Source organism: Zophobas morio, unplaced genomic scaffold, assembly GCF_036711695.1.
Source record: "Zophobas morio isolate AGI-343-1 ecotype UQ-CSIRO unplaced genomic scaffold, CSIRO_AGI_Zmor_V1 ptg000002l, whole genome shotgun sequence".
Taxonomy (NCBI): domain Eukaryota; kingdom Metazoa; phylum Arthropoda; class Insecta; order Coleoptera; family Tenebrionidae; genus Zophobas; species Zophobas morio.
The window spans coordinates 4,218,870-4,246,073 of NW_026972107.1; the positions used below are offsets into that span (position 1 = coordinate 4,218,870).

At 38.4% G+C, this 27,204-nt stretch overlaps 7 protein-coding genes across 7 annotated transcripts in view; 1 reads left to right on the forward strand and 6 right to left on the reverse strand.

The window, feature by feature from the left end:
• The window catches only part of LOC135125162 (uncharacterized), a 486,443-nt gene that overhangs the window by 5,861 nt on the left and 453,378 nt on the right, over positions 1-27,204 (forward strand). The window lies entirely within an intron of this gene.
• LOC135128406 (glucose dehydrogenase [FAD, quinone]-like) lies at positions 311-2,239 on the reverse strand. The gene is made up of 4 exons (XM_064055679.1): positions 2,062-2,239; positions 1,801-2,016; positions 1,528-1,754; positions 311-1,474 (listed from the first exon to the last, which is right to left on the reverse strand). Exons 1-4 carry the CDS (start codon positions 2,237-2,239, stop codon positions 311-313), a joined length of 1,785 nt encoding a protein of 594 aa, XP_063911749.1.
• On the reverse strand, positions 2,603-26,730 carry LOC135129214 (alcohol dehydrogenase [acceptor]-like). The gene is made up of 3 exons (XM_064056680.1): positions 26,512-26,730; positions 26,250-26,465; positions 2,603-4,047 (listed from the first exon to the last, which is right to left on the reverse strand). The coding sequence occupies exons 1-3, from the start codon at positions 26,684-26,686 to the stop codon at positions 2,603-2,605; spliced, it is 1,836 nt and encodes a 611-aa protein (XP_063912750.1). The 5' UTR covers positions 26,687-26,730.
• Positions 4,061-9,801, reverse strand: LOC135132636 (uncharacterized). The gene is made up of 9 exons (XM_064060785.1): positions 9,569-9,801; positions 7,878-9,522; positions 7,170-7,358; positions 6,809-6,903; positions 6,548-6,763; positions 5,065-6,501; positions 4,355-4,450; positions 4,162-4,309; positions 4,061-4,088 (listed from the first exon to the last, which is right to left on the reverse strand). Exons 1-9 carry the CDS (start codon positions 9,741-9,743, stop codon positions 4,061-4,063), a joined length of 4,029 nt encoding a protein of 1,342 aa, XP_063916855.1. The 5' UTR covers positions 9,744-9,801.
• LOC135136577 (glucose dehydrogenase [FAD, quinone]-like) lies at positions 10,599-12,574 on the reverse strand. Its single transcript, XM_064065969.1, has 3 exons — positions 12,346-12,574; positions 12,085-12,300; positions 10,599-12,038 (listed from the first exon to the last, which is right to left on the reverse strand). The coding sequence occupies exons 1-3, from the start codon at positions 12,518-12,520 to the stop codon at positions 10,600-10,602; spliced, it is 1,830 nt and encodes a 609-aa protein (XP_063922039.1). The 5' UTR covers positions 12,521-12,574; the 3' UTR covers position 10,599.
• On the reverse strand, positions 12,924-14,955 carry LOC135136652 (glucose dehydrogenase [FAD, quinone]-like). Its single transcript, XM_064066077.1, has 3 exons — positions 14,726-14,955; positions 14,464-14,679; positions 12,924-14,418 (listed from the first exon to the last, which is right to left on the reverse strand). Exons 1-3 carry the CDS (start codon positions 14,898-14,900, stop codon positions 12,989-12,991), a joined length of 1,821 nt encoding a protein of 606 aa, XP_063922147.1. The 5' UTR covers positions 14,901-14,955; the 3' UTR covers positions 12,924-12,988.
• LOC135132645 (glucose dehydrogenase [FAD, quinone]-like) lies at positions 20,636-22,547 on the reverse strand. The gene is made up of 3 exons (XM_064060797.1): positions 22,361-22,547; positions 22,111-22,326; positions 20,636-22,065 (listed from the first exon to the last, which is right to left on the reverse strand). The coding sequence occupies exons 1-3, from the start codon at positions 22,545-22,547 to the stop codon at positions 20,636-20,638; spliced, it is 1,833 nt and encodes a 610-aa protein (XP_063916867.1).

Sequence of the window (27,204 nt, forward strand, 5' to 3'; positions counted from 1 at the left end):
GATGTTTCATTTGAAAACTACCTACGGTAGATAAAAGAGTGTTCAACAAATTTAAAAATTCTCCATTCAGCCATATTTAAAGACCGAGGTTTCTTGTATCATATTTTCCAGATGACTCTATTCTCGATAATTGTGAAATTTTCCACCACACTGGTTACACCTTATGTATACAGTTTTCCATTGCTATAAAACTGTAAAAACTGTATGTAACTCGCTGCAGTACGTATTCCAATAAACCGTATAACAACAGAATAGATTTTTAGTTTTTTAAATTTATTAGCAACTTTCTGGGAAAACGCAACAGTTTTATTTAAAGATGTTTGTGCTCTTGTTTAATAAGGTCAGCAGCCTTTTCCGCTACCATGACAGTGGGTGCGTTCAAGTGCCCAGAAATCGACGATGGGAAAATCGAAGTGTCAATAACCCTCAAATTTCGGATTCCATGCACTTGTAGAGTGTCACTAACAACAAACTTTCCATTGTTTGGTCCCATCGCGGCTGTTCCAGATGGGTGGTAAAGAGTGCCGGCCAAGTTACGAATTAAACATTCCAAGTATTCCTTAGAACCCATTTTAAAATTAGTGCAAATGGGTACTTCCAGTAAAGTCGCATTAATTTTCTTGAAAGCGTCGGTGTTTAAGAGGTTCTGAACATACTCGACCCCTTCAATCAAAGTTTCTACGTCTTCCTGTTCAGCGAACATGTTTAAATCGATGTTTGGAAAATCAATCGGACAGCTTGACTTTAAGAAAATTTGTCCTCTAGATTTGGGGTGAAGCAGTACTATGTAGAAAAATATGTCTGTTTGTGGATTGATTTTATTGAGTAAGTTGTTGTTGATGTCTTTGTTGTAGTTGAATTCTCGCTGTAAAATAGATACGTCGATGTGAGGGGGCACTGAAAACAAAATTTCTATTGTGGGTACTTCTTTGGAATCGTTTTTGGTTCGGATGTAACCAACGCCGTCCATATTTCCCGCTTGCGTTAACGTGCCACAACCGTTCAAATATTGTTGGATTAGTTTATTAGGGCCGACTTTGGGTGCGTTGTAGTCTGAACGAACCATCAGGATAAGAGTTGGATGTTCTATAAGGTTTTTCCCAACTGGTAGATCTGTGATTAACGGAATCTCCAGTTTGCTTAACTGATCTTTTGGTCCAACTCCTGACAACATCAACAGCTGTGGAGTGTTTACAGCACCCGCAGAAAGTATAACTTCTTTCGTAGCTCGTACGTGGAATTTTTTATTTCTGGTGACGAATTCTACACCTTTTGCTTGTTTTGACTGTGAATCAATGACGACTTTGGTCACTAGTGTCTTAGTAAGAACCTTAAGGTTGCTGCGCTGCCGACTGTTATCTAGAAACGCGGTTGCAAGACTTTGTCGCTTTCCATGTTTGATATTAGACTGTCGGTGTGATGCTCCCATTTGGTTTTTGCCGTTGTAGTCTACAATCGGTTGTTTCAGTCTACACTGCCGTTAAGGAAAATTTGAAACAATGGTGAATCTGGTCCCGTGTACTCAACGTTCCAGAAGCCTCTTTTGCCGTGATAGTTTTCGTCACCACGTATTTGGCAGTTTTCGGATTTTTTGAAATACGGTAAGACATCTTTACAGGACCATCTACAATTTCCTAGTTGAGACCATTTATCGTAGTCTCTGCAGTTGCCTCTGGAGTACATCAGAGTGTTAATTGAGCTGGTACCACCAAGTAGCTTACCTCGAGGAACGCTACATTGCCTATTATTCATCCCTGCAATATTTGGTCACAATGGTAGCGTTATCAACGAAAAACTCACCCAAGCAAGACTGTTTTTGGGGTGTGGAGTAGTAACCCCAATTTTTCTCGCTAAATTGATTGAACGACCACAATGCAGGTATTTGACTGAAATCATCTTCTTCGCCTCCAGCTTCCAATAGCAAGATGCTGAAATCGTCAATTTCTGATAGTCGTGTGGCTAGAACGCTTCCCGCTGATCCTGCTCCGACTATTACGAAATCAAATTCGCCATATTCTGAAAAAACAAACATAATTAATTGCATTCCTTGGATTTGCTTACCTTCGATATTGTTAGATTCGACCCCCTGTTTGAATTCGTTGTTACTCGTGGGTAATTTATACCTCAAGGCTTCAGTTATTCCTTGCTTTATTAAACGTTGGTAATATTGAGTGGTAATAGAACAATTTATTACATTGGCAGCTAGTAAATACAGCGACGTAGCAAGTAAGAAATTCATTTGATTTTAGTTTTAACGTATAAATGTGTGTCAACGCTGCAATCAGAACAAACTGGTGTCTGTTATTTGTCCTTCCATATAACGATGGTATTTGTAGTTTTTTTCGTAAATTCTTTATAAATGAGTGGACACAGTGAAAAAACTGTATATTTTTGCGTCGCATTTTTAAATTTCCACTGTAATCTATCGAGTAATAGAGGATGTTCGAAAAGTTTGACGCCGGAATAAGACTACTTTTTGTCGACGAATTATTTAAATTACGGCAACAGTTTAATTTTTCTCTGTTCCCGATAACAACACAATAGATTTTTGGTTTCTACATTTTATTAGTAACTTTCTTGAAAAACACAACAACAGATTTATTTAAAGATGTTTGTGCTCTTTTTTAATAAGATCAGCAGCTTTTTCCGCTACCATGACTGTGGGTGCGCTTGTGTGTCCAGAAATTGACGATGGGAAAATCGAAGCGTCGACAACCCTCAAATTTCCAGTTCCATGCACTTGCAAAGTATCCCCAACAACAAAATGTCCATTGTTTGGTCCCATCGCTGCTGTTCCACAGGGGTGGTAAATAGTGGCGACTAAGTTACGAAGTAAACATTCCGAGTACTCTTTAGAATTAATTTTGAAATTAGTGCAGATAGGAACTTCCAGTAAAGTTGCATTAATTTTTTTGAAAGCTTCGGTTTTCAACAGCTTCTGGATATACTCCATCCCTGCAATCAAAGTTTCCACGTCCTCCCGTCCTTCCAACATGTTTAAATCTATGTGTGGAAAATCAATCGGACTGCTTGAATTTAAGAAAATTCGTCCTCTAGATTTCTCGTGAAGTAGTACTATGTAGAAAAATATGTCTTTTTGTGGGTCGATTTTATCGATTAACTTGTTGTTGATGTCTTCGTTGTGGTTGAATTCTCGCTTGAAAATAGAAGTGTCGATGTGAGGGGGCACTGAAAACAAAATTTCTATTGTAGGTACTTCGCTGGAATCGTTTTTGGTTTGTATGTAACCAACGCCCTCCACATTTGGTCCTTTCGTTAACGTACCAAAACCATTCAAATATTGTTGGATCAATTTATTAATACCGACTTTGGGTGCAGCGTAGTCTGAACGAACCATCAAGACAAGAAGTGGATGTTCTATTAGATTTTTCCCAACTGGTAGATCTGCGATTAATGGAATCTTCAGTTTGCTTAACTCATCTTTTGGTCCAACCCCTGACAACATCAATAGCTGCGGTGTGTTTATAGCACCCGCAGAAACAATAACTTCTTTCGTAGTTCGTACGTGGAATTTTTTGTTGCTTGTGACGAATTCAACACCGGTTGCTTTTTTTGATTTTGGATCAATGACGACTTTAGTCACTAGTGTCTTAGTTAGAATCTTAAGGTTTCTGCGCTGTCGACTGTTATCGAGAAACGCAGTTGCAAGACTTTGTCTTTTTCCATGTTTGATATTAGACTGTAGGTGTGATGCTCCAAGTTCGTTTTTGCCATTATAGTCTACAATCGGTTGTTTGAGTTCTACACTGCCATTAACGAAATTTTGGTATAGTGGTGAGTCTGGTCGCGGGTACTCGACGTTCCAGAAACCCCCTTTGCCGTGGTAGTTTTTGTCACCATGGATTTGTGAGTTTTCGGATTTTTTGAAGTAGGGTAGAACGTCTTTGCAGGACCATCCTCGGTTTCCTAGTTGATACCATTTATCGTAGTCTTTGCAGTTGCCTCTGCAGTACATCATAGCGTTGATCGAGCTGCTACCACCCAGTAGTTTACCTCGAGGAACGATACATTGCCTGTTTTTCATCCCTGTAACGGTGTGTCAGAGTGGTAGCTTTAGTAACGCGAAACTTACCCAGGCAAGAGTGTTTTTGTGGGATGGTGTAGTAACCCCAGTTTTTTTCACTAAATTGATTGTACAACCACAGTGCTGGTATTTGATTGAAATCATCTTCTTCACCTCCAGCTTCCAACAGCAAGATGGTGAAATCGTCAATTTCTGATAGTCGTGTGGCTAGAACGCTGCCTGCTGATCCTGATCCGACTATTACGAAATCGAATTCACCATAATCTGGAAAAGGGAACAGAATTAATTGCTTTCCTTGGATTTGTTTACCTTCGGTGTTTTCAGATTCGATTCCCTGTTTGAATTCGTTGTTAGTCGTGGGTAATTTATACTCCAAGGCATCAGTTGTTCGTTGGGTTATTAAATCTTGGTAATATTGAGTGGTAATAGAACAAATTATTAGGTTCGCAGTGAGTAAATACAGTGATATAGTAAGTAAGAAAGTCATTTGATTTTAGATTTAACGTAAAAACGTGTGGTTTGTGTAATCAGACTGAACTGACGTTTGTTACTTTTTCCTTCCATGTGACACTGATATTATCATTTTTTTTTATCAGGTTTTTGTCAATGTGTGTACATAATAATAATAAGTACTGCATATTTTTACATCGCATTATGTCAGTTCCATTGTAAATTTTTGATAATCCATAATGTGCCAAAGGTCTAGGGGCGAAAGATTACGATTTCTTCGTGAGTTATTAAAAAACTATTTGATTACTCCAAGAGACCTAATTATGGATAATTTTGTTTGAAACTTGCATAGAAAAATTGCGGTTTTTTTAGGAACGGGACACCGTATATATTGTTACAAATTCGTATTTGTTATCAAAAAGACGATATATGTTTGCATTTTTAATGAATATTACATAATTGTGAAGGCAGCACATTAAATAAACAATAATATAGTGATAATAAAACTGCTGAGCCAACATATTTTTAGTGTTTGTGGGAACGACGCAACAACAGATTTATTTAAAGACATTTGTGCTCCTTTTTAATAAGATCAGCAGCTTTCTCCGCTACCATGACAGTGGGTGCGTTCAAGTGCCCAGAAATAGACGATGGGAAAATCGACGCGTCAACTACCCTCAAATTTCCAACTCCATGGACTTCCAAAGTGTCACCAACAACAAAGTTTCCATTGTTGGGTCCCATCGCTGCTGTTCCACAGGGGTGGTAAAGAGTGCCCGCCAAGTTGCGAATTAAACATTCCAAGTATTCCTTAGAACCTATTTTAAAATTAGCGCAAATGGGAACTTCCAATAAACTTGCATTAATTTTCTTGAAAGCCTCGGTACTTAAGAGGTTCTGGACATACTCCACCCCTTCAAACAAAGTTTCTACGTCTTCCTGTTCAGCGAACATGTTTAAATCGATGTTTGGAAAATCAATCGGACTGCTCGAATTTAAGGAAACTCGTCCTCTAGATTTCTCGTGAAGCAGTACTATGTAGAAAAATATGTCTTTTTGTGGGTCGATCCTATCGAGTAAGGAGTTGGTGACGTCTTTGTTGTAGTTCAATTGTCGCTGGTAAATAGAAGTGTCGATGTAAGGGGGCACTGTAAACAAAATTTCTATTGTAGGTACTTCGTTGGAATCGTTTTTTGTTTGTATGTAACCGACGCCCTCCACATTTCCCGCTTGTGTTAACGTACCAAAACCATTCAAATACTGTTGGATCAATTTGTTAATGCCGATTTTTGATGCCGCGTGGTCTGAGCGAACCATCAACATAAGTCGCGGATGTTCTATAAGGTTTTTCCCAACTGGTAGATCTGCGATTATAGGAATCTTCAGTTTGCTTAACTCATCTTTAGGTCCAACTCCTGATAACATCAGCAGCTGTGGTGTGTTTATAGCACCCGCAGAAACAATAACTTCTTTCGTAGCTCGTACGTGGAATTTTTTATTTCTTGTGACGAATTCTACACCTTTTGCTTGTTTTGATTGTGGATCAATGACGACTTTGGTCACTAGTGTCTTAGTTAGAATCTTCAGGTTAGTGCGCTGCCGACTGTTATCTAGGAATGCGGTTGCAAGACTTTGTCGCTTTCCATGTTTGATATTAGACTGTAGGTGTGATGCTCCAATTTGGTTTTTGCCGTTGTAGTCTACAATGGGTTGGTTGCGTTCTATGCTACCGTTAATGAAATTTTGAAATAGTGGTGAATCGGGTGCTGAGTACTCAACATTCCAGAAACCTCCTTTACCGTGGTAGTTTTTGTCACCACGTATTTGGGAGTTTTCGGATTTTTTGAAGTAGGGTAGAACGTCTTTGCAGGACCATCCTCGGTTTCCGATTTGATACCATTTATCGTAGTCCTTGCAGTTGCCTCTAGAGTACATCACGCCGTTTATCGAGCTGCTACCTCCTAATAGTTTTCCTCGAGGAACAACACATTGCTTGTTATTCATCCCTGTAATAGTGTGTCAGGCTGGTAGCGTTAGTAACGAGAAACTTACCCAGGCAAGACTGTTTTTGTGGGATGGTGTAGTAACCCCAGTTTTTCTCACTAAATTGATTGTACAACCACATTGCTGGTATTTCGCTGAAATCATCTTCTTCATTTCCAGCTTCCAACAACAAGATTTTGAAATCGTCAATTTCTGATAGTCGTGTGGCTAGAACGCTGCCTGCTGATCCTGCTCCGACTATTACGAAATCGAATTCGCCATACTCTGAAAAAGCGAACAGAATTAATTGCATTTCTTGGATTTGTTTACCTTCAAAGTTTTCGGTTTCGACCCCCTGTTTGAATTCGTTGTTACTCGTGGGTAATTTATACCCCAAGGCTTCTGTTGTTCGTTGATTAATCAAACTTTGATAATAATTAGTAGTAATAGAACAATGTATCGGGTTTGCAGTGAGTAAATATAGCGACGTAGCAAGTAAGAAAATCATTTCATTTCATTTAACCTGCCTTGGTAACTGCAATTGGAATGAACTGAATTCTGATTTCCTGTCCTTGTGTTAATAGCGCTATTTATCATTCTATTCATAACTTTAATAAATGGTTTGATATGATCAAAAATATTGTCATACATTAATATATCATTTTCGAATTGTCATACAGGATGTCCCAACTTTGTTTCACACACAAAAATATCTGTTCCTTTTTCAGCCACCATTGTAGTAGGTGCGTTAATATTTCCAGATATCTCTAGTGGAAAAATAGAAGCGTCAACAACCCTCAAGTTTCCAACTCCATGCACTCGCAACTTATCATCAACAACAAACTTCCTAGTTAGATTTGTACCGTGATTGTTTTCTTGGCTAGGTTTTGACTGAACTGTTTTACCGAATAGAGCAAACCTCGTTTTATCAATTTGTTGGCATTTATGGCTTGCATTTTATCCAGGATATTGTGACATTATTATTTATGACGTTCCTGAACCATGTGTGTTAATTAGAATTGGCACAATAGTAGCTACCGGAAAACTTCGCAGCCACTGTAGTGAGGAGAAATATTTGGGTTAGATTTTATTTCTGTGGTATATAAAAGTGACATTTTTTTTTCAGACACGCTGTTTAGTTTCGAACCAGTGCGAAATTTTAGACCTTGACATTATCAGTTCCAGCAAGTATGTTAAGGATTGATTCCTTATCTGCACTTTTTATGTATTACAAAATTTACTACTTTGTTTTGAAGTTTTGCTTTTAGTTTCCAGCCATACTGAATAATTAGCTAGCGTTTATCGATTGAATTGCGTAAATTTCTGAGTAGAACATTTTGTAAAGAAGAGAAAAACACCAACTAGTTCTAGATATTTATTAGACAGTTTTCATTTTAACTCCGATTTGATAATATCAGCTGCCTTTTCGGCCACCATTGTCGTGGGTGCGTTAAGATTCCCAGATATTCCCAGTGGAAAAATAGACGCGTCAACAACCCTCAACTTTCCAACCCCATGCACCCGCAACTTATGATCAACAACAAACTTCCTACGATCTGGACCCATTGCCGCCGTTCCACAAGGGTGATAACCAGTTGTCCCCAAATTACGGAATAAACATTCAAAGTACTGTTTCGAATTTTTTTCAAAATTGCCACATAAAGACGCACTAAGCAATGTAGCATTGATTTTTCTGAAAGCTTCAGTTTCCAAAAGTCGAACAACATATTCCACCCCTTCGCTCAAAACATCTACATCTTCTGGTTCGTCGAACATGTTTAAATCGATACTTGGAAAGTCAATGGGACTATTTGATTGTAACTGAATTCGGCCTCTGGATTTTTCGTGGAGTAGTGTGGCGTACCATATCATATCAGTTCGTGGCTGGATTACCTGTGAATACTTTTCAGCGATCGTGGTATTGTAGTTTTGGGTTTTTTGAAACATGGTAGCGTCAGTGGCTAAGGCGCCTGTCATGTCGAGTTGGATTGAAGGTTGTCCGGTAGAATCGTTCCCAGTGTGGAAGAAACTGACTCCATCGACGTTTGATCCTTTGGTTAAAGGACCAAAGCCGTTTAAATATTGTCGAACTGAGTCTTCCGTGCTGATATTAGGAGGGGTGTAGTTGGTACGCACCATCAAATTAACTACTGGGTGTTCGATAAGATTTTCACCGACTGGTAGATCTGTGACTAGGGGAATTTTCATGTCTCTTAGATGCTTTCTCGGTCCAATCCCTGATAACATTAGTATCTGAGGAGTGTTGATGGCACCTGCTGAAACTATAACTTCTTTTGTGGCTCGTACTCGAAACTTTTTATTTCTAGTTACGAATTCTACTCCAGTTGCTCGTTTCGATCGTCGATCTATGGTGATTCTTGTAACTAGCGCTTTAGTTACAACTTTGAGGTTACTACGTTTCCGGGCATTGTTCAGAAACGCGGTCCCAGAACTCTGTTTTCTTCCTCGTTTAATGTCAAATTGTACTTGACTTACACCAATCTGGCTTTTACCGTTGTAGTCTACAATTGTTAGATTGGTTTCTAAACTACCGTTGATGAAGTTGTCGAACAACGGAAACGGTGGTAGCGAATATTCAATATTCCAGAAACCGCCTATTCCGTGATATCCTCTATCACCCTTGATTTGCGAGTTTTCGGATTTTTTGAAGTATGGAAGGACATCCTTGCAGGACCATCCACGATTTCCTAGTGCCGCCCAATTGTCGTAGTCCTTACAGTTCCCTCTAACATATAGCGCGCCATTGATCGCACTTCCACCCCCTATTACCTTCCCTCTTGCAACCATACACTGTGAGTTGTTCATTCCTAAACAGCATTGTTTTTGTGGCGTACTGTAATAACCCCAGTTAAAATCGCTAAACTGGTGGTAAGGCCACATCGCAGGAATTTGAGTGAAGTCGGTTTCTTCGCCCCCAGCTTCTATCAAAAGAATACTAATTTTGTCAAGTTCGGATAGTCTAGTGGCTAGAATACACCCTGCTGTGCCTGCTCCCACTATAACCACGTCGTATTCACCATAATCTAAAAACAGAAATTAAAATCGTTGCGAATTTACATTGTTTTCTACCGTTTGTTTCGTTAGATTCGAAGCCCGTTCTGAATTCCTCGTTGGTTTTGGGCAACTTGTAAGTAAGCGCTTTTGCACTTTCTTGAGATATTAGTTGTTCGTAGTAGTCGGTGGTAAGTGAGGCACTTGCAACGCCTAGAAAGAAACAAAAATATTTCTGAAAGGAACCAGTCATAATTTTAACGGTTTCGAGGTTCGATTAGCGGAATTGGAATTGCTTTCTTGGCTGTGTCTTGACTTTCAACTGGTTTTCCTGATATAGCAAACGTCGTTTTTATCAACATTGTGACATTTACGGACTTTACTTTTTTTATAGAATTATTTATGATGCCCCTGAATACACCTACTTATTAGAATTTGCGTAGTTTCCAGTGACTAACAAAAAATTACTGTGGAAAAGATTGACAGCTGCACGAGGAATATTTAATGATAAGAATAGTGTAATTGTTATTTTTTAAATATGTTATGTAATTTTGAACCAAGGAGTAATTTTTGTCCTTAAAATTATCAGTTCCTGTAAGTGTGTCAAACATTAATTTCTTATCTGCACTTTTTGTGCATTAATAAATTTATTACATGGTCTGCGGGATTCACACCCACTTTTAAATAAAATTAATGTGAAAGCTTATATTTTTCCTCGTGTGTAAAAGTCAAATAAACGTTACTAACACGAATCGTAGGACATTAATAACCTCCGGCGACACTTAATATATTTTACGATAACAAGCTTTTCAATTCCAAAAAGAATAAACAGTGTTAAATTGTTGCTATTTTTTGTTCTATAAAATTAAAAAAAAATGGTCGAAGGTTATTTCGACAGAACTTTGAGAACGAGAGACCTATGTTTTCGTATGCGAGGGGTCATGAAACGTCGAGAAAACATAAAATTAGCCAGTCGTCCGATGGACTTGATTATTACGGTCGGGAAGTTAAGGGAGAAAAAACACCAGCTAGTTCCGGATATTTAATAAACACATTACACAGTGCACCAGAAAAAAAATAAACAATAATTACAATTAAAATTAAACCATTCATTTTAGTTCCGCTTTGATAATATCTGCGCCTTTTTCGGCCACCATCGCCGTAGGTGCGTTAGTATTCCCAGATATCCCCAGTGGAAAAATCGACGCGTCAATAACCCTCATATTCCCAACCCCATGCACCCGCAACTTATCATCAACAACAAACTTCCTGGGATCTGGACCCATCGCCGCCGTTCCGATAGGATGATAACCAGTACCTGCCAAGTTCCGCATTAAACATTCCATGTACTGTTTTGAACGTGTTCCAGAATCACCACATAAGGAAATATCGAGCAACGTAGCATTGACTTTTTTGAAAGCTTCCGTTTCCAAAAGTCTAAATGCGTACTCCAGCCCTTCACTGAAAACATCAACATCGTCTTGTTCCTCGAACATGTTCAAATCGATGTTGGGAAAGTCGATAGGGTTGTTTGATTGTAACAGAATTTGCCCTCTGGATTTTTCGTGGAGTAGTACCACGTACCATACCATGTCGTTCTGTGGCTGGAGTTGTTTTGAAAAAGCTTGACCGATTGTGGTGTTGAAATTTATGAGTTTTGGAAATAATGAGGCGTCAACGGCGTAGGGGGAAGCCGTGATGAGTTGTATTTGGGGTCCTTCCGTGGAACTGTTTCTTGTGTGGAAGAAACTTAGTCCCTCTAGGTTTGCTCCTTTTGTTAGAGGACCTAACCCGTTCAAAAATTGTTCTACTGATTCTGCAGTGCTGATATTAGGGGCGGTGTAGTTGGTATGAATTATCAAATTGATAACTGGGTGTTCCATGAGGTTTTTACCAACTGGGAGATCTACAACTAGGGGAATTTTCATGTCTTTTAGATGGTTTCTGGGTCCTATTCCTGACAACATTAGTAGTTGTGGTGTGTTGATGGCACCTGCTGAAACAATCACTTCTTTTTTGGCTCGTACTCGAAATTTTTTATTGTTTGTTACGAATTCTATCCCCGTTGCTTGTTTAGATCGTCGATCTATGGTGATTTTTGTCACCAACGCTTTGGTCACGACTTTGAGGTTACTACGTTTTCGGGCATTGTTCAGAAATGCCGTCCCAAAACTTTGTCTTCTTCCTCTTTTAATATTAGACTGTAATTTACTTACACCAATTTGGCTTCTACCGTTATAGTCTATAAATGGTAGGTTCGTTTCTAAACTACCATTGATGAAGGTGTGCAATAATGGAGACTCAGGTAGCGAATATTCAATATTCCAAAAACCGCCTATTCCGTGATAGCCTTCATCACCATCGACTTGCGAGTTCTCGGATTTTTTAAAATAGGGAAGGACATCCTTGCAGGACCATCCACGATTTCCTAGTGCTGCCCAGTTGTCGTAGTCCTTGCAGTTGCCTCTGACGTACATCGCGCCATTGATTGAGCTTCCACCCCCTATTACCTTCCCTCTATAAATAACGCACTGTGAGTTGTTCATTCCTGGAAATCAAGGTTAGAAAAGGTGAGTTAATACTGAGCAGGTTACCTAAACAGGAGCGTTTTTGTGGCGTACTGAAATAACCCCAATTGAAGTCGCTAAATAGGTTGTACGGCCACATCGCAAGGATTTGATTGAAGTCATTTTCTTCGCCTCCTGCCTCTAATAACAGAATACTGATTTTCGCAATTTCGGATAGTCTAGTAGCTAGAATACACCCAGCTGTACCTGCTCCGACTATAACCAAATCATATTCACCATAATCTAAAAACCGGAATAAAATAGTTGCCAAATTACTTGTTTCTTTACCGTTTATAGCATTAGATTCGTATCCGGTCTTGAATTCCTCATTCTTTTTGGGTAGCTCGTACGTGAGTGACTTTGCAGTTTCTTGAGCGATTAGTTGTTGGTAGTAGTCGCTGGTAAGTGAGGCACTTACAGCACCAACAATAAAAAAGAAAAATACTTCAAATAAAAGTGGCATTATTGTTTTTTGAAAACTCGATTATTTAGTACCCTAATCGCTTTCTAGGCCGTGTTTAACTTTGAACTGGTTTTCTTGAATAGAGTCAACCTGGTTTTTATCAATTTGTGGACATTTATGGCTTCCATTTTTTTCAGTATTTTATGACATTATTATTTATGACGTTCTTAAATCACAGTCATTAATTAAAATTTGCGTAGTTGACGGTGGCTACCAAAGAATTATTGGGGAAGAGATTGACAACGAAGGCGGTCACCAGGAATATTTTCGGGATTAAAATGTCAATTATCTGTCAACCCGACTGCGTTTAAAATAGTATAAGGTATATTCAGTTGGCTACTTAGTCTACGAAAATAATTCCAAAGCTTGCTCTAAATATATTCTTTATTGTACAGTACACCTGTTAGTTAATCCAGACAACATCAAAAATTTATTGGAACAAATTGCAACAACGTGAAAAAACACTATTCATTTTAACTCCGATTTGATAATATCTGCGCCTTTTTCGGCCACCATCGCCGTAGCCGCGTTAGTATTCCCAGATATCCCCAGCGGAAAAATCGACGCATCAACAACCCTCAAGTTTCCAACTCCATGCACTCGCAACTTATCATCAACAACAAACTTCCTGGGATCTGGACCCATCGCTGCAGTTCCGCAAGGATGATAACCAGGACCACCCAGATTCCGGATGAAACATTCCAAAAACTGTTTCGAATTTTTGTCACACAGCGGAACATCAAGTAACTCAGCATTTACTTTTTTGAAAGCCTCAGTTTTCAAAAGTCTGTACACATATTCCATCCCTTCACTCAAAACGTCCACATCTTCTTGTTTCTCGAGCAGGTTTAAATCGATGTTGGGAAAATCTATGGGGCTCTCTGATTGCAACCAGATCCGACCTCTGGATTTTTCGTGGAGCAGTACCACGTACCATACCATGTCGTTTTGTGGTTGGATTAGCTTGGAATACATTTCGGCAATTGTGTTGTTGTAGTTTTGGGTTCTTTGAAACAAAGAGGCGTCAGCGGAAACGGGGCTTGCTATGACGAATTGGATTGCAGGTCCTTCTGCGGAGTTATTTCTGGTGTTGAAGAAACTCATTCCGTGGACGTTTGTGCTTGTCGTTAGAGTACCTAATCCGTTCAAAAATTGTTCAACTTGTTGCTGCAAGGTAGTATTAGGGGCGGTGTAGTTTGAACGAACTATCAAAGTAAGAATGACGTGGTCTATGAGGTTTTTACCGACTGGTAGATCCGCAACTAGGGGGATTTTGAGGTCTCGTAAATGGTTTCTGGGTCCAATTCCCGATAAAAGTAGTAGCTGGGGAGTGTTGACGGTACCTGCCGAAACGATCACTTGTTTTCTAGCTCGTACTCGGAATTTTTTATTGTTGGTCACGAATTCTACTCCTGTTGCTCGTTTAGATTGTCGGTCTATGGTGATTTTTGTCACTAGGGCTTTGGTCACGACTTTGAGGTTACTACGTTTTCGGGCGTTGTTCAGAAATGCCGTCCCAAAGCTTTGTCTTCGACCTCTTTTAGTGTTAATCTGTAGTCTAGTTACACCGATCTGGCTTCTACCGTTATAGTCTACGAATGTTAGGTTCGTTTCTAGACTACCGTTGACGAAGTTGTCGTACAATGGAGACAATGGTAGCGAATATTCAATATTCCAGAAACCGCCTATTCCGTGATATCCTTTATCACCATCGACTTGCGAATTCTCGGATTTTTTAAAGAACGGCAGGACATCCTTGTAGGACCATCCACGATTTCCTAGTGCCGCCCAGTTGTCGTAGTCCTTGTAGTTCCCTCTGACGTACATTACGCCATTGATTGAGCTTCCACCCCCTATTACCTTCGCTCTAACCATGTTGCACTGTGAATTGTTCATTCCTAGAATTCAGGATTAGAAAGTGTCAGTTAATATTAACAGTTTACCTAAGCAGGAGTATTTTTGTGGTGTGGTGTAATAACCCCAGTTAAGTTCGCTAAACTGGTGGTACGCCCACAACCCAGGCATTTGATTGAAGTCATTTTCTTCGCCTCCAGCCTCTATTAAGAGAATACTAATTTTAGCAATTTCGGATAATCTCGTTGCAACAATACATCCTGCTGTACCCGCTCCCACTATAACCACGTCGTATTCACCATAATCTAAAACCAGAAAATGAAATCGTTGCGAATTGACTCCGTTTTCTACCGTTTATTTCGTCAGATTCGAACCCTGTTCTGAATTCCTCGTTCTTTTTGGGCAGCTCGTACGTGAGTGCTTTTGCAGTTTCTTGAGATATTAGTTGTTGGTAGTAGTCGGAGGTGAGTGAGGCACTTACCGCAGCAACAATTAAACAGAAAAGTGCCTCAAATAACAGTGCCATTTTTTTGAGGAAATTATTTCGTACCCTAATTGTCTATATTTGGCTTTGAACTGGTTTTCTTGAATACTGCAAACCTTGTTTTTATCAATTCGCTGGCATTTATGGGTTGCATTTTATTCAGTATTTTGCGACATTGTTGTTTATGTCGTCTTTAAATTACTCTGATTTATTAGAATTGGAATTGTTTACAGCGGGTAAAAAAGAATGATTGTGGAAAAGTGTGACAGTAGTTAGCGTCATCAGGAATATTTAGCAAAACTTCAGAGTCAAAAAATGCCTGGAATTGGAAATCCGATTTATTACCTAAAAAATATTTTTAGATAAAGCATAAATACCTTATAAACTATATAAGCCCGCCCACCCGCCCTGACTCAATTGTGATGATTTTTTTTATTCGCCTTGAACCAAGGGGGGCGTAGTTTAACTGCAAAGTACTTATTTCTTTATAAGAAATTAAAATCATGTTTTTGAGTATCGTCTTGTTGAAAGAATACTGTGTATATTAAGAAAAAATGCAAAATATAAACCCCGCCCACCCACCTCTTCTAAATTGTGATAATTTTTTTTATTCTTAGAAACGTAAAACACGTTTAAAATGGTAAATTTTTGTAAGGAAATATGGATTTTGCAGTTACGCTCCGCCCTTTTGACTCACGACGAATAAAAAAAATCATCACAATTGAGATAGGGTGGGTGGGCGGGGTTACATTTTGCCTTTTTTTATTAATATGTGTAGACGACAAGAAACTTAAAACTACTCCTTTAAATACGGCAAAAGTTGAACACCAAAATTACTATCAATGGCAACTTAGAACGGAGTTTACACATGTCAATTTTCAGCTCTAAAAGCAACGCCAGCGGGAACAGTAACTTCAACGTTAACAACAAGTTTATAAAATTCCGCTTTAATCGTCTAGTGCAATATTAAATATATTATTTGTTTGAAGAAGAGAAAAATGACGTTTACTTTTGGATATTTAACTTCTCGAACAGTATGGGCGTTTTCCTAGATCTGGTTTTTTCAAATATCGTAAATACTTCAGTATCTTACTCAGTGGATAATCTTCTTAATAATTCAATTCATCATAATGGATACCAAATTAATCTTAATAATATCTTTAATAATATCAATTATCTAAATGATGATTCATTCTTTTATGATTTTCGTGTAGCAAATTATTCCGCAATTAATATCTCTTTACTTGAAATAAATTGGGAAGAGTTATTTAATCAAAAAGACGTCGACCACTGCATACATTTATTTTACCAATATCTATATACCATTATTAGTGAATTCATACCAGTAAAAAGATATAGAAGTTCTACTTTTCCTAAATGGTTTTCGCCTGAATTAAAAAACATAATTATAGCAAAAAAGCAGGCTCATAAAAAATTCAAACAGGATGGTCAGTTTGAAGATTATAACATTTTCTAATTTAAGGTCACAGTGCAAAATATTGACTAAGCAGTGTTATAATAGCTACATAACCAAAATAAATAATGAAATGCATTGCAATTCTTCAGCTTTTTGGAAATTTATTAATGGAAAAAGAAAAAATTTTAATCTACCAATTACTATGAAATACAATGATGTAACAAGTAATAGTGCAGCTACTACGGTTAACTTGTTCGCTGATTTTTTTTCATCTGTATACAGCCAGAATCATAATCCAAATTTTGACATGTCGTATTCAATAAACTCCAATTCAGAATTTAATAGTCATCTTTTTTCATTAGGTGAAGTATTTAGTGCTATTGTGGATCTTAAAAGTTCCTTTAATTGTGGACCTGATGGCATACCAGCTTATTTCATAAAACAATGTGTGTACTCATTAAGTAAACCCATTCAATACATCTTCAATTTATCTCTATCTTCAGGGGTTTTCCCTTCTTATTGGAAGAATAGTTATGTTACACCCATATACAAATCAGGGGATCGTTCTGAGGTTACTAATTATCGGGGGGTGTGCATTCAGTCAGCTTTACCTAAATTATTAGATTTCTTAATTACTCAGCAGCTTAGATATATAGCTAAACAATCGTTATCATCATTTCAACATGGATTTATTGAAGGGCGTTCGACTTTAACAAATTTATTAGAATATCAAGATTTTATAATAAACTCTTTTGAAAACGATTCTCAAGTTGACTCCTTTTATGTTGACCTGTCCAAAGCATTTGACAGAGTCAATCACAATATCTTGATATATAAACTGGAGAAAATGAATTTGGATAGCAGGTTGATTAGCTGGATCGGTAGTTTTGTTAGTGATCGCATTCAGTATATTAAATTCGGTAATTTTATATCTAAACAGATCCTTGTTCCTTCGGGTGTTCCACAAGGGTCACATTGTGGTCCTTTGTTATTTTTGCTTTTTATAAATGATATTAATCAAGTAGTACGGAATTCTAATATACTTTTATTTGCGGACGACCTCAAAATATATAAAGACATAAGGTCTTACGAAGACTGTGTACTTCTCCAAGAGGATATTGAAAAGGTTGGTGTATGGTGTGAGACTAATTTGATGGAGGTTAATACAAAGAAGTGTTTCATTATATCTTTTTCCAGAAATACAACTGCAGTTGATTATCAGTATTCGTTATTTCATCACAAAGTGTCACGAGTTTCGAAGATAAAAGATCTTGGTGTGATGATGGACCAAAAACTAACATTTACTGAACATGTTCAACTTGTTTCATGCAAATCTTACAAAATCCTTGGGTTTATTAATAGACATCTAAAAGAGTTTCCAATTGGTACGTTTAAATTGGCGTATATATCTTTGGTTCGTTCCATTTTAGAATATAACTGTACCGTTTGGTCTCCTTTTTACCAAATAAATATTAAAACGTTGGAGGGTGTGCAAAATAAATTTTTGCGCATCTGTTCATCTAAGTTAGGGATTGGGCATCAGGGTTATCAATATAATTATCAAGAACTTAGGAAAGTATTGAAGTTGGATTCGTTGGAACTGAGAAGAACGAAAAATGATCTACTATTTTTACATAATTTGATTTCAGGTGAAATAGATTGTTCCTCACTTTTGGAAAAGTTCAAGTTACGCTGTCCTTCAAGATCTACTCGTAACCATCCCGTATTTAAGGTGGATTTTCATAAAACAAATTATGGTTTTTTTTCTCCTATTGCTAGATTGTCAAGATTGGCAAATACATATAGTGATGAAGTGGAATTGTTTGGGACATCAAGAAATCGTTTTAAAAGCCAACTGAAGACTTCTAAGCTGTTTTAATATTATATTAGTATTTTTATTTTTATTTAATTTTTTTTTTTTAATAATCTCCTTTTATTTATGTATTTATTTATTTTTTTTTAATTAATTCTTATCTATATTATTTATATTTCAATGTAATAATTTCTTAGCACTCATTGGATAAATACTTTATGTGTAATATAGGGGGTATCCCGTAAAGTAAATAAATTAAATTAAATTAAAATTAAAAGATATTTATTACACAGTTCGTACATTGCAATAAAAGAGTCAGTGGTTATTATAACTCCGATTTAATGATGTCTGCGCCTTTTTCGGCCACCATTGCAGTGGGTGCGTTGGTATTTCCAGATGCCCCATGATAACCACTAGTTCCGAAATTCCGGATGAAGCACTTCAAGTACTTTTTCGAATTTTTCTCAAAATTGCTACATATCGGATCGTTAAGTACCGTAGCCTTGATTTTTTTGAAAGCTTCAGTTTGGAAAAGTCTAAACGCGTACTGCATCCCTTCACCCAAAATATCTACGTCTTTTTGTTCCTCAAACATGTTTAAATCGATGTTTGGAAAGTCGATAGAATTATGACATACCATTCTATGTCGGTTTTTGGTTGGAGGAGCTTCTCGTAGGCTTGACTAATCGTCTTGTTGAAATTTTGGGTTCTTTGAAACAAAGGAGAGTCAACGGCGGGAGGCGCTGCCATAACGAGTTGTATGGCCGGCCCTTCCTTGGAATTATTTCTAGTGTGGAAGAAACTTAATCTCTCTATGTTTGCTCCTTTTATTAAAGGACCTAAACCGTTTAAGTATTGTTCAACTGATTCCTCCATGCTGGTATTAGGGGCGATATAGTTCGAACGAACTTGTAGACTTACCAGTGGGTGTTCAATGAGATTTTTACCCACTGATAGATATGCAACTAGGGGAATTTTCATGTCTCTTAAATGGTTTCTGGGTCCAATTCCTGATAACATTAGTAGTTGTGGTGTGTTGATGGCACCTGCCGAAACGATCACTTCTTTTCTAGCTCGGACTCGAATTTTTTTATTTCCAGTTACAAATTCTACTCCTGTTGCTCGTTTAGATTGTCGGTCTATGGTGATTTTTGTCACCAGCGCTTTGGTCACGACTTTGAGGTTACTGCGTTTTCGGGCATTGTTCAGAAATGCCGTCCCAAAACTTTGTCTTCTTCCTCTTTTAATGTTAGACTGTAATTTACTTACACCAATCTGGCTTCTACCGTTATAGTCTATGAAAGGTAGGTTCGTTTCTAAACTTCCATTGATGAAGGTGTGCCATAATGGAGACTCAGGTAGCGAATATTCAATATTCCATAAACCGCCTATTCCGTGATAGCCTTCATCACCATCGACTTGCGAGTTCTCGGATTTTTTAAAATAGGGAAGGACATCCTTGCAGGACCATCCACGATTTCCTAGTGCAGCCCAGTTGTCGTAGTCCTTGCAGTTTCCTCTGACGTACATCGCGCCATTGATTGAGCTTCCACCCCTTATTAGCTTCCCTCTACAAATAGCGCACTGTGAGTTGTTCATTCCCGGAAATCAAGGTTAGAAAAGGTCAGTTAATACTGAGCAGGTTACCTAAGCAGGAGCGTTTTTGCGGCGTACTGAAATAACCCCAATTAAAGTCGCTAAATAGGTAGTACGGCCACATCGCAAGGATTTGATTGAAGTCATTTTCTTCGCCTCCAGCCTCTAGTAACAGAATACTAATTTTCGCAATTTCGGATAGTCTGGTCGCTAGAATACACCCAGCTGTACCTGCTCCGACTATAACCAAATGGTATTCACCATAATCTAAAAACCGGAATGAAATAGTTGCCAAATTACTTGTTTCTTTTACCGTTTACAGCAGTAGATTCGTATCCCGTTTTGAATTCCTCGTTCTTTTTGGGCAGCTCATACGTGAGTGATTTTGCAGTTTCTTGAGCGATTAGTTGTTGGTAGTAGTCGGTGGTAAGTGAGGCACTGACAGTACCAACAATAAAAAAGGAAAATATAAATAAAAGTGGCATGATTTTCTTTGAAAATTCGATTAGGGTAATTATTTAGTACCCTAATCGCTTTCTTGGCCGTATTTGACTTTGAACTGGTTTTCCTGAATAGAGCCAACCTAGTTTTTATCAATTTGTGGACATTTATGGCTTCCATTTTTTTCAGTATTTTATGACATTATTATTTATGACGTTCTTAAATCACAGTCATTAATTAAAATTTGCTTAGTTAATGGTGGTTACCAAAGAATTATTGGGGAAGAGATTGACAACGAAGGGGGTCACGAGGAATATTTTCGGGATTAAAATGTCAATTATCTGTCAACCCGACTGCATTTCAAATAGTATAAAATATATTCGGTTGGCTACTTAGTCTACGAAAATAATTCCAAAGCTTGCTCTAAATATATTCTTTATTGTACAGTACACCCGTTAGTTAATCCAAACAACACCAAAAATTTATTACAACAAAGTGAAAAAACACTATTCATTTTAACTCTGATTTGATAATATCTGCGCCTTTTTCGGCTACCATCGCCGTAGGCGCGTTAGTATTCCCAGATATCCCCAGCGGAAAAATCGACGCATCAACAACTCTCAAGTTTCCAACCCCATGCACTCGCAACTTATCATCAACAACAAACTTCCTGGGATCTGGACCCATCGCTGCCGTTCCGCAAGGATGATTACCAGGACCCCCCAGATTCCGGATAAAACATTCCATGAACTGTTTCGAATTTTTGTCACACAGCGGAACATCAAGTAACTCAGCATTTAGTTTCTTGAAAGCCTCAGTTTTCAAAAGTCTGTACACATATTCCATCCCTTCACTCAAAACGTCCACATCTTCTTGTTTCTCGAGCAGGTTTAAATCGATGTTGGGAAAATCTATGGGACTGTTCGATTGCAACTGGATCCGACCTCTGGATTTTTCGTGGAGCAGTACCACATACCATACCATGTCGTTTTGTGGTTGGATTAGCTTGGAATACATTTCGGCAATTGTGTTGTTGTAATTTTGGGTCCTTTGAAACAAAGAGGCGTCAGTGGAAATGGGGCTTGCCATGGCGAATTGGATTGCAGGCCCTTCCGCGGAGTTATTTCTGGTGTTGAAGAAACTCATTCCGTCGACGTTTGTGCTTGTCGTTAGAGTACCTAAACCGTTTAAAAATTGTTCAACTTGTTGCTGCAAGGTAGTATTAGGGGCGGTGTAGTTTGACCGAACTATCAAGGTAAGAATGACGTGGTCTATGAGGTTTTTACCGACTGGTAGATCCGCAACTAGAGGGATTTTTAGGTCTCGTAAATGGTTTCTGGGTCCAATTCCCGATAAAAGTAGTAGCTGTGGGGTGTTGACGGCACCTGCCGAAACGATCACTTGTTTTCTAGCTCGTACTCGGAATTTTTTATTGTTGGTTACGAATTCTACTCCTAATGCTCGTTTATATCGTCGATCGATTATGATTTTTGTCACCAGGGCTTTGGTCACGACTTTGAGGTTACTACGTTTTCGGGCGTTGTTCAGAAATGCCGTCCCAAAGCTTTTTCTTCGACCTCTTTTAGTGTTAATCTGTAGTCTAGTTACACCGATCTGGCTTCTACCGTTATAGTCTACGAATGTTAAGTTCGTTTCTAAACTACCATTGACGAAGTTGTCGTACAGTGGAGACAATGGTAGCGAATATTCAATATTCCAGAAACCGCCTATTCCGTGATAGCCTTTATCACCATCGACTTGCGAATTCTCGGATTTTTTAAAGTACGGCAGGACATTCTTGTAGGACCATCCACGATTTCCTAGTGCCGCCCAGTTGTCGTAGTCCTTGTAGTTTCCTCTGACGTACATTACGCCATTGATTGAGCTTCCACCCCCTATTACCTTCGCTCTAACCATGTTGCACTGTGAGTTGTTCATTCCTAGATTTCAGGATTAGAAAGTGTTAGTTAATATTAACAGTTTACCTAAGCAGGAGTATTTTTGTGGTATGGTATAATAACCCCAGTTAAGTTCGCTAAACTGGTGGTACGCCCACAACCCAGGTATTTGATTGAAGTCATTTTCTTCGCCTCCAGCCTCTATTAAGAGAATACTAATTTTCGCAATTTCGGATAATCTCGTTGCAACAATACATCCTGCTGTACCCGCTCCCACTATAACCACGTCGTATTCACCATAATCTAAAACCAGAAAATGAAATCGTTGCGAATTGACTCCGTTTTCTATCGTTTATTTCGTCAGATTCGAACCCTGTTCTGAATTCCTCGTTCTTTTTGGGCAGCTCGTACGTGAGTGCTTTTGCAGTTTCTTGAGATATTAGTTGTTGGTAGTAGTCGGAGGTGAGTGAAGCACTTACCGCAGCAACAATTAAACAGAAAAGTGCCTCAAATAGCAGTGCCATTTTTTGAGGAAATTATTTCGTACCTTAAGTGGCTATATTTGACTTTAAACTGTTTTTTTTGATAACTGCAACCATTGTTTTTATCAATTCGATGGCATTTATGGGTTGCATTTTATTCACTATTTTGCGACATTGTTGTTTATGTCGTCCTTAAATTACTCTGATTTATTGGAATTGGAATTGTTTACAGCGGCTAAGAAAGAATTATTGTGGAAAAGTTTGACAGTAGTTAGCGTCATCAGGAATATTTAGCAAAACTTACCAAGTTTCAGAGTCAAAAAATGCCTGGAATGGAAAATCCGATTAATTACCTATAAAATAATTTTAGATAAAGCATAAATACCTGTAACCCGGTCTAGCCAGACCGGTGTGGGTCCCAACAATATTAGTGTAAGAATAAACAAAATGATTGCTCTTACCTTTTTTGATGGCGGCGTCGACACCAGGTCACATATTTCACTGTTGAAGTCGCGAACCGCAAAGAGGGGTTGTCAAAAAAAAAAAAGGAAGAAAACTACAAAGTAGTCTCGACCAGCCTCCTTTATTATTCGCACACGTTTAGAAATTTATCAAAGCAAAACACAAAAACAAAGACAACCTTAACTCTATGAACACAAACTGAATTTAAACTAAAAGCTGAAAATTGAACACAAGTCTACACAAATCGCAAAGAATCAACCCGCAGGAGAAGTTCCCGACCGACCACTTCAGAACCGAAACAGTAACTAAATTTTTGGACAAAATTTTGAAGCCAAGTCGTACCTTCCTGGTTAGAGGGGGTACTTCTTAGCCAACCACCTCCGTTCGGGGGCGGTTTCGCGCCGGGGGCTTTTTCCCACAGCTTTGACCTAAAAAGCGAGCAAGGACTTTGAGCGGGTGGTCTGTCGGCAAATTCGTCCAATTCATAGAAATATCCTTCCCGTACAATCGGCTTACAACAACAAACGTAAGTTACAGAGGTACTCTGCGCCCATTGTAAACGGTGAGAATTTCCTATCTCGAACCCTAATAAAAATTTCCCCACTTCGGAATTTGCTGGCCGATTTCTTCGGCCCATGCTCGAGGCGGCAATGCAAAACAGCCTCTACAAATCCGGAAGCGAGACAATCTGTCCGGCCGAAACTAAAGCTCTTTTCTCAAAAAACCCTATTACTATACACAATTATCAAATCTACAATTAAGGAAAATCATCTATCTCTACGAATAAGTTCCGCGTCAAAGACTGACATATCTGGTGCTTAATGGCTTCGATCAAGAACGTTTCAATTTTACAACTCTAAACGATGGGTTTCCACGTTATTGCTAGGGCCCATTGTATAGAGTGCATCAAACCGAAAACGTGCTCGGTCTATGGGGATTTTTTGGAACTTGGGTACGGACGGATATTGCAGGGTAATTTCGGAATTTTGGGCAGTAAGACGGGACGGCGTAATAAACCATTATTCAACAGAAATGACATCTTCGTTTTCTGGAAAAGTTCCCATCAGAAAAATGCGCCGGTTGCCTCTAATAAACGCGATGGTTTGCAAGTGTTACATACCTTATAAAATATATAAGCCCGCCCACCCGCCCTAACTCAATTGTGATGATTTTTTTTATTCGCCGTGAATCAAGAGGGGCGTAGTTTAACTGCAAAATACGTATTTCTTTACAAGAAATTAAAATCATGTTTTTCAGTATCGTCTTGTTCAAAGAATGTCTATTAAGAAAAAATGCAAAATATTAATCCCGCCCACCCACCCCTTCTACATTGTGATAATTTTTTTTTATTTTTAGAAACTTAAAACACGTTTAAAACGGTAAATTTTTGTAAGGAAATATAGATTTTGCAGTTAAGCTCCGCCCTCTTGACTCACGACGAATAAAAAAATCATCACAATTGAGATAGGGTGGGTGGGCGGGGCTACATTTTGCCTTTTTTTTATTAATATGTGTAGACTTATTTCGACGACAAGAAACTTAAAATTGCCCCTTTAAATACGGCAAAAGTTGAACACCAAAATTACTATCAATGGCAACTTGGAACGGAGTTTATAAATGTCAATTTTCAGCTATAAAAGCAACGCGAAACAGCAACTTCAACGTCAACAACAAGTTTATAAAACCCCACTTAAATCGTCTAGTGCAATATTAAACATATAATTTGTTTGAAGAAGAGAAAAACGCCGTTTACTTCTGGATTTTTATTACACATTTCGTACATTGCAATTAAACAGGTTCATTATAACTCCGATTTAATGATGTCTGCGCCTTTTTCGGCCACCATTGCAGTGGGTGCGTTGGTATTTCCAGATACCCCCAGTGGAAAAATAGACGCGTCAACAACCCTCAAATTTCCAACCCCATGCACTCTCAATTTATCATCAACAACAAACTTTCTACGATCTGGACCCATTGCTGCCGTCCCGCAGGCATGATAACCACTAGATGCGTAATTACGGATGACGCACTCCAAGTACTTTTTCGAATTTTTCTCAAAATTGCTACATATGGGATCGTCAAGTACCGTAGCGTTTATTTTTTGGAAAGCTTCAGTTTGGAAAAGTCTAAACGCGTACTGCATCCCTTCGCCCAAAATGTCTACGTCTTCTTGTTCCTCGAACATGTTTAAATCGATACTTGGAAAGTCAATAGGATTCGTTGATTGTAACTGGATTTGGCCTCTGGATTTTTCGTGGAGTAGTATGACGTACCATCCTATGTCAGTTTGTGGTTTGAGTAGCTTCGCATATGCTTGACTAATCGTGTCGTTGAAATTTTGGGTTCTTTGAAACAGAGGAGAGACAACGGCGGGGGGCGCTGCCATGACTAGTTGTATTGCAGGTCCTTCCCCGGAATTATTTCTAGTATGGAAGAAACTTAATCCGTCTATGTTTGCCCCTTTTGTTAAAGGACCCAAACCGCTTAAGTATTGCTTAACTAATTCCTCCGTGCTGGTATTAGGGGCGATGTAATTCGAACGAACTACCCAAGTAACCACTGGGTGTTCTATGAGATTTTTACCCACTGGTAGATCTGCAACTAGGGGGATTTTCAAGTCTCGTAGATGACTGCGGGGTCCGATTCCTGACAGCATTAATAATTGTGGAGTGTTTATGGCACCTGCCGAAACTATAACTTCTTTTGTGGCTCGCACACGAAATTTTTTGTTTCCAGTTACAAATTCTACTCCTGTTGCTCGTTTCGATCGTCGGTCTATGGTGATTTTTGTCACTAGAGCTTTGGTCACGACTTTGAGGTTACTGCGTTTTCGGGCATTGTTCAGAAATGCTGTCCCAAAACTTTGTCTTCTGCCTCTTTTAATATTGGACTGTAATTTACTTACACCAAACTGGGTTCTACCGTTATAGTCGATGAATGGTAGATTCATTTCTAAGCTACCATTGATGAAGGTGTCGAATAATGGAAAGGATGGTAGTGAATATTCAATATTCCAAAAACCGCCTATTCCGTGATAGCCTTCATCACCCTCGACTTGCGAGTTCTCGGACTTTTTAAAGTATGGAAGGACATCCTTGCAGGACCATCCACGATTTCCTAGTGCGGCCCAGTTGTCGTAGTCCTTGCAGTTGCCTCGGACATACATTGCGCCATTGATTGAGCTTCCACCCCCTATTACTTTAGCTCTAACCAAAAGGCACTGTGAGTTGTTCATTCCTGGAATTCAGGATTACGAAAGTGGTTTAATAATGAGTAGTTTACCTAAGCAGGAGTGTTTTTGTGGTATGGTATAATAACCCCAGTTAAATTCACTAAATTGATTGTAGGGCCACATCCCAGGGATTTGATTGAAGTCGTTTTCTTCGCCTCCGGCTTCTATTAAAAGAATACTAATTTTTCGAATTTCGGATAGTCTAGTAGCTAGAATACACCCAGCTGTTCCCGCTCCGACTATGACCACGTCGTATATACCATAGTCTAAAAACAAAAAGTAAAATCGTTGCGAATTGACTTTGTTTTCTACCGTTTATTTCGTTAGATTCGAATCCCGATCTGAATTCCTCGTTCTTTTTGGGCAGCTCGTATGTGAGTGATTTTGCAGTTTCTTGAGATATTAGTTTTTGATAGTAGTCGGTGGTAAGTGAGGCACTTACAGCACCAATCAATAAATAAATAAATGCCTCAAATAAAAGTGGCATGATTAGGAGATTTTTTTAGCACCCGAATAGTTTTTTTCGCTGTATTTGACTTTGAACTAGTTTTCCTTAATGCAGCAAACCTGGTTTTTATCCATTCCCTGGCATTTATGGCTCCATTTGATTTCTGCTTTGCCACATTATTATTATATATGCCGTCTTTAAATCATTCTTATTTATTAGAATTTACCTAGTTGACAGTAGGTATCAATGAATTATTGTGGTAGAGTTTGACAGAAGCTAGGGTTACGACCAATATTTCATTTAGAATTATTACTTAAAAGATACTAAAGTTCAGATTTAAAAATTGATTTGATTTAATTTTAAAATTATAGGATTTGCTATAAAATTTTATTATCAACAATCAAATTTTAACACGAATAAAAGCAGAATGACAAAAACTTTATGTCAATTTGTGTAAGATTCATGTATCAATTTTTTCAGAAATCGGTATATTTTTGATAACTGATACGACCACCGCGAATTCTTCCATATCAAATGGATTGCTTATGGGTTATAGC

What these genes read in the sequence shown, in the direction of transcription:
- LOC135129214 (XM_064056680.1), bottom strand. Translation starts at nt 26,686, where the DNA reads ATGCCACTTTTATTTGAGGCATTTATTTATTTATTGATTGGTGCTGTA. An exon ending in CGAATCTAACGAAATAAACG is followed by an intron (nt 26,466 to 26,511) that starts GTAGAAAACAAA and finishes TTTTGTTTTTAG; the next exon opens with ACTATGGTATATACGACGTG. An exon ending in ACAAAAACACTCCTGCTTAG is followed by an intron (nt 4,048 to 26,249) that starts GTAAACTACTCA and finishes ACACCGTTACAG; the next exon opens with GGATGAAAAACAGGCAATGT.
- LOC135132636 (XM_064060785.1), bottom strand. Translation starts at nt 9,743, where the DNA reads ATGACTGGTTCCTTTCAGAAATATTTTTGTTTCTTTCTAGGCGTTGCA. An exon ending in GCTGATATTATCAAATCGGA is followed by an intron (nt 7,359 to 7,877) that starts GTTAAAATGAAA and finishes GTCAAAACCTAG; the next exon opens with CCAAGAAAACAATCACGGTA. An exon ending in ACAAAAACAGTCTTGCCTGG is followed by an intron (nt 6,502 to 6,547) that starts GTAAGTTTCTCG and finishes ACACTATTACAG; the next exon opens with GGATGAATAACAAGCAATGT.
- LOC135136652 (XM_064066077.1), bottom strand. Translation starts at nt 14,900, where the DNA reads ATGGCACTGTTATTTGAGGCACTTTTCTGTTTAATTGTTGCTGCGGTA. An exon ending in CGAATCTGACGAAATAAACG is followed by an intron (nt 14,680 to 14,725) that starts GTAGAAAACGGA and finishes TTCTGGTTTTAG; the next exon opens with ATTATGGTGAATACGACGTG. An exon ending in ACAAAAATACTCCTGCTTAG is followed by an intron (nt 14,419 to 14,463) that starts GTAAACTGTTAA and finishes CCTGAATTCTAG; the next exon opens with GAATGAACAATTCACAGTGC.
- LOC135136577 (XM_064065969.1), bottom strand. Translation starts at nt 12,520, where the DNA reads ATGCCACTTTTATTTGAAGTATTTTTCTTTTTTATTGTTGGTGCTGTA. An exon ending in CGAATCTAATGCTATAAACG is followed by an intron (nt 12,301 to 12,345) that starts GTAAAGAAACAA and finishes TCCGGTTTTTAG; the next exon opens with ATTATGGTGAATATGATTTG. An exon ending in ACAAAAACGCTCCTGTTTAG is followed by an intron (nt 12,039 to 12,084) that starts GTAACCTGCTCA and finishes CTTGATTTCCAG; the next exon opens with GAATGAACAACTCACAGTGC.
- LOC135128406 (XM_064055679.1), bottom strand. Translation starts at nt 2,239, where the DNA reads ATGAATTTCTTACTTGCTACGTCGCTGTATTTACTAGCTGCCAATGTA. An exon ending in CGAATCTAACAATATCGAAG is followed by an intron (nt 2,017 to 2,061) that starts GTAAGCAAATCC and finishes TTGTTTTTTCAG; the next exon opens with AATATGGCGAATTTGATTTC. An exon ending in CCAAAAACAGTCTTGCTTGG is followed by an intron (nt 1,755 to 1,800) that starts GTGAGTTTTTCG and finishes CAAATATTGCAG; the next exon opens with GGATGAATAATAGGCAATGT.
- LOC135132645 (XM_064060797.1), bottom strand. Translation starts at nt 22,547, where the DNA reads ATGGCACTGCTATTTGAGGCACTTTTCTGTTTAATTGTTGCTGCGGTA. An exon ending in AATAAACGATAGAAAACGGA is followed by an intron (nt 22,327 to 22,360) that starts GTCAATTCGCAA and finishes TTCTGGTTTTAG; the next exon opens with ATTATGGTGAATACGACGTG. An exon ending in ACAAAAATACTCCTGCTTAG is followed by an intron (nt 22,066 to 22,110) that starts GTAAACTGTTAA and finishes CCTGAAATCTAG; the next exon opens with GAATGAACAACTCACAGTGC.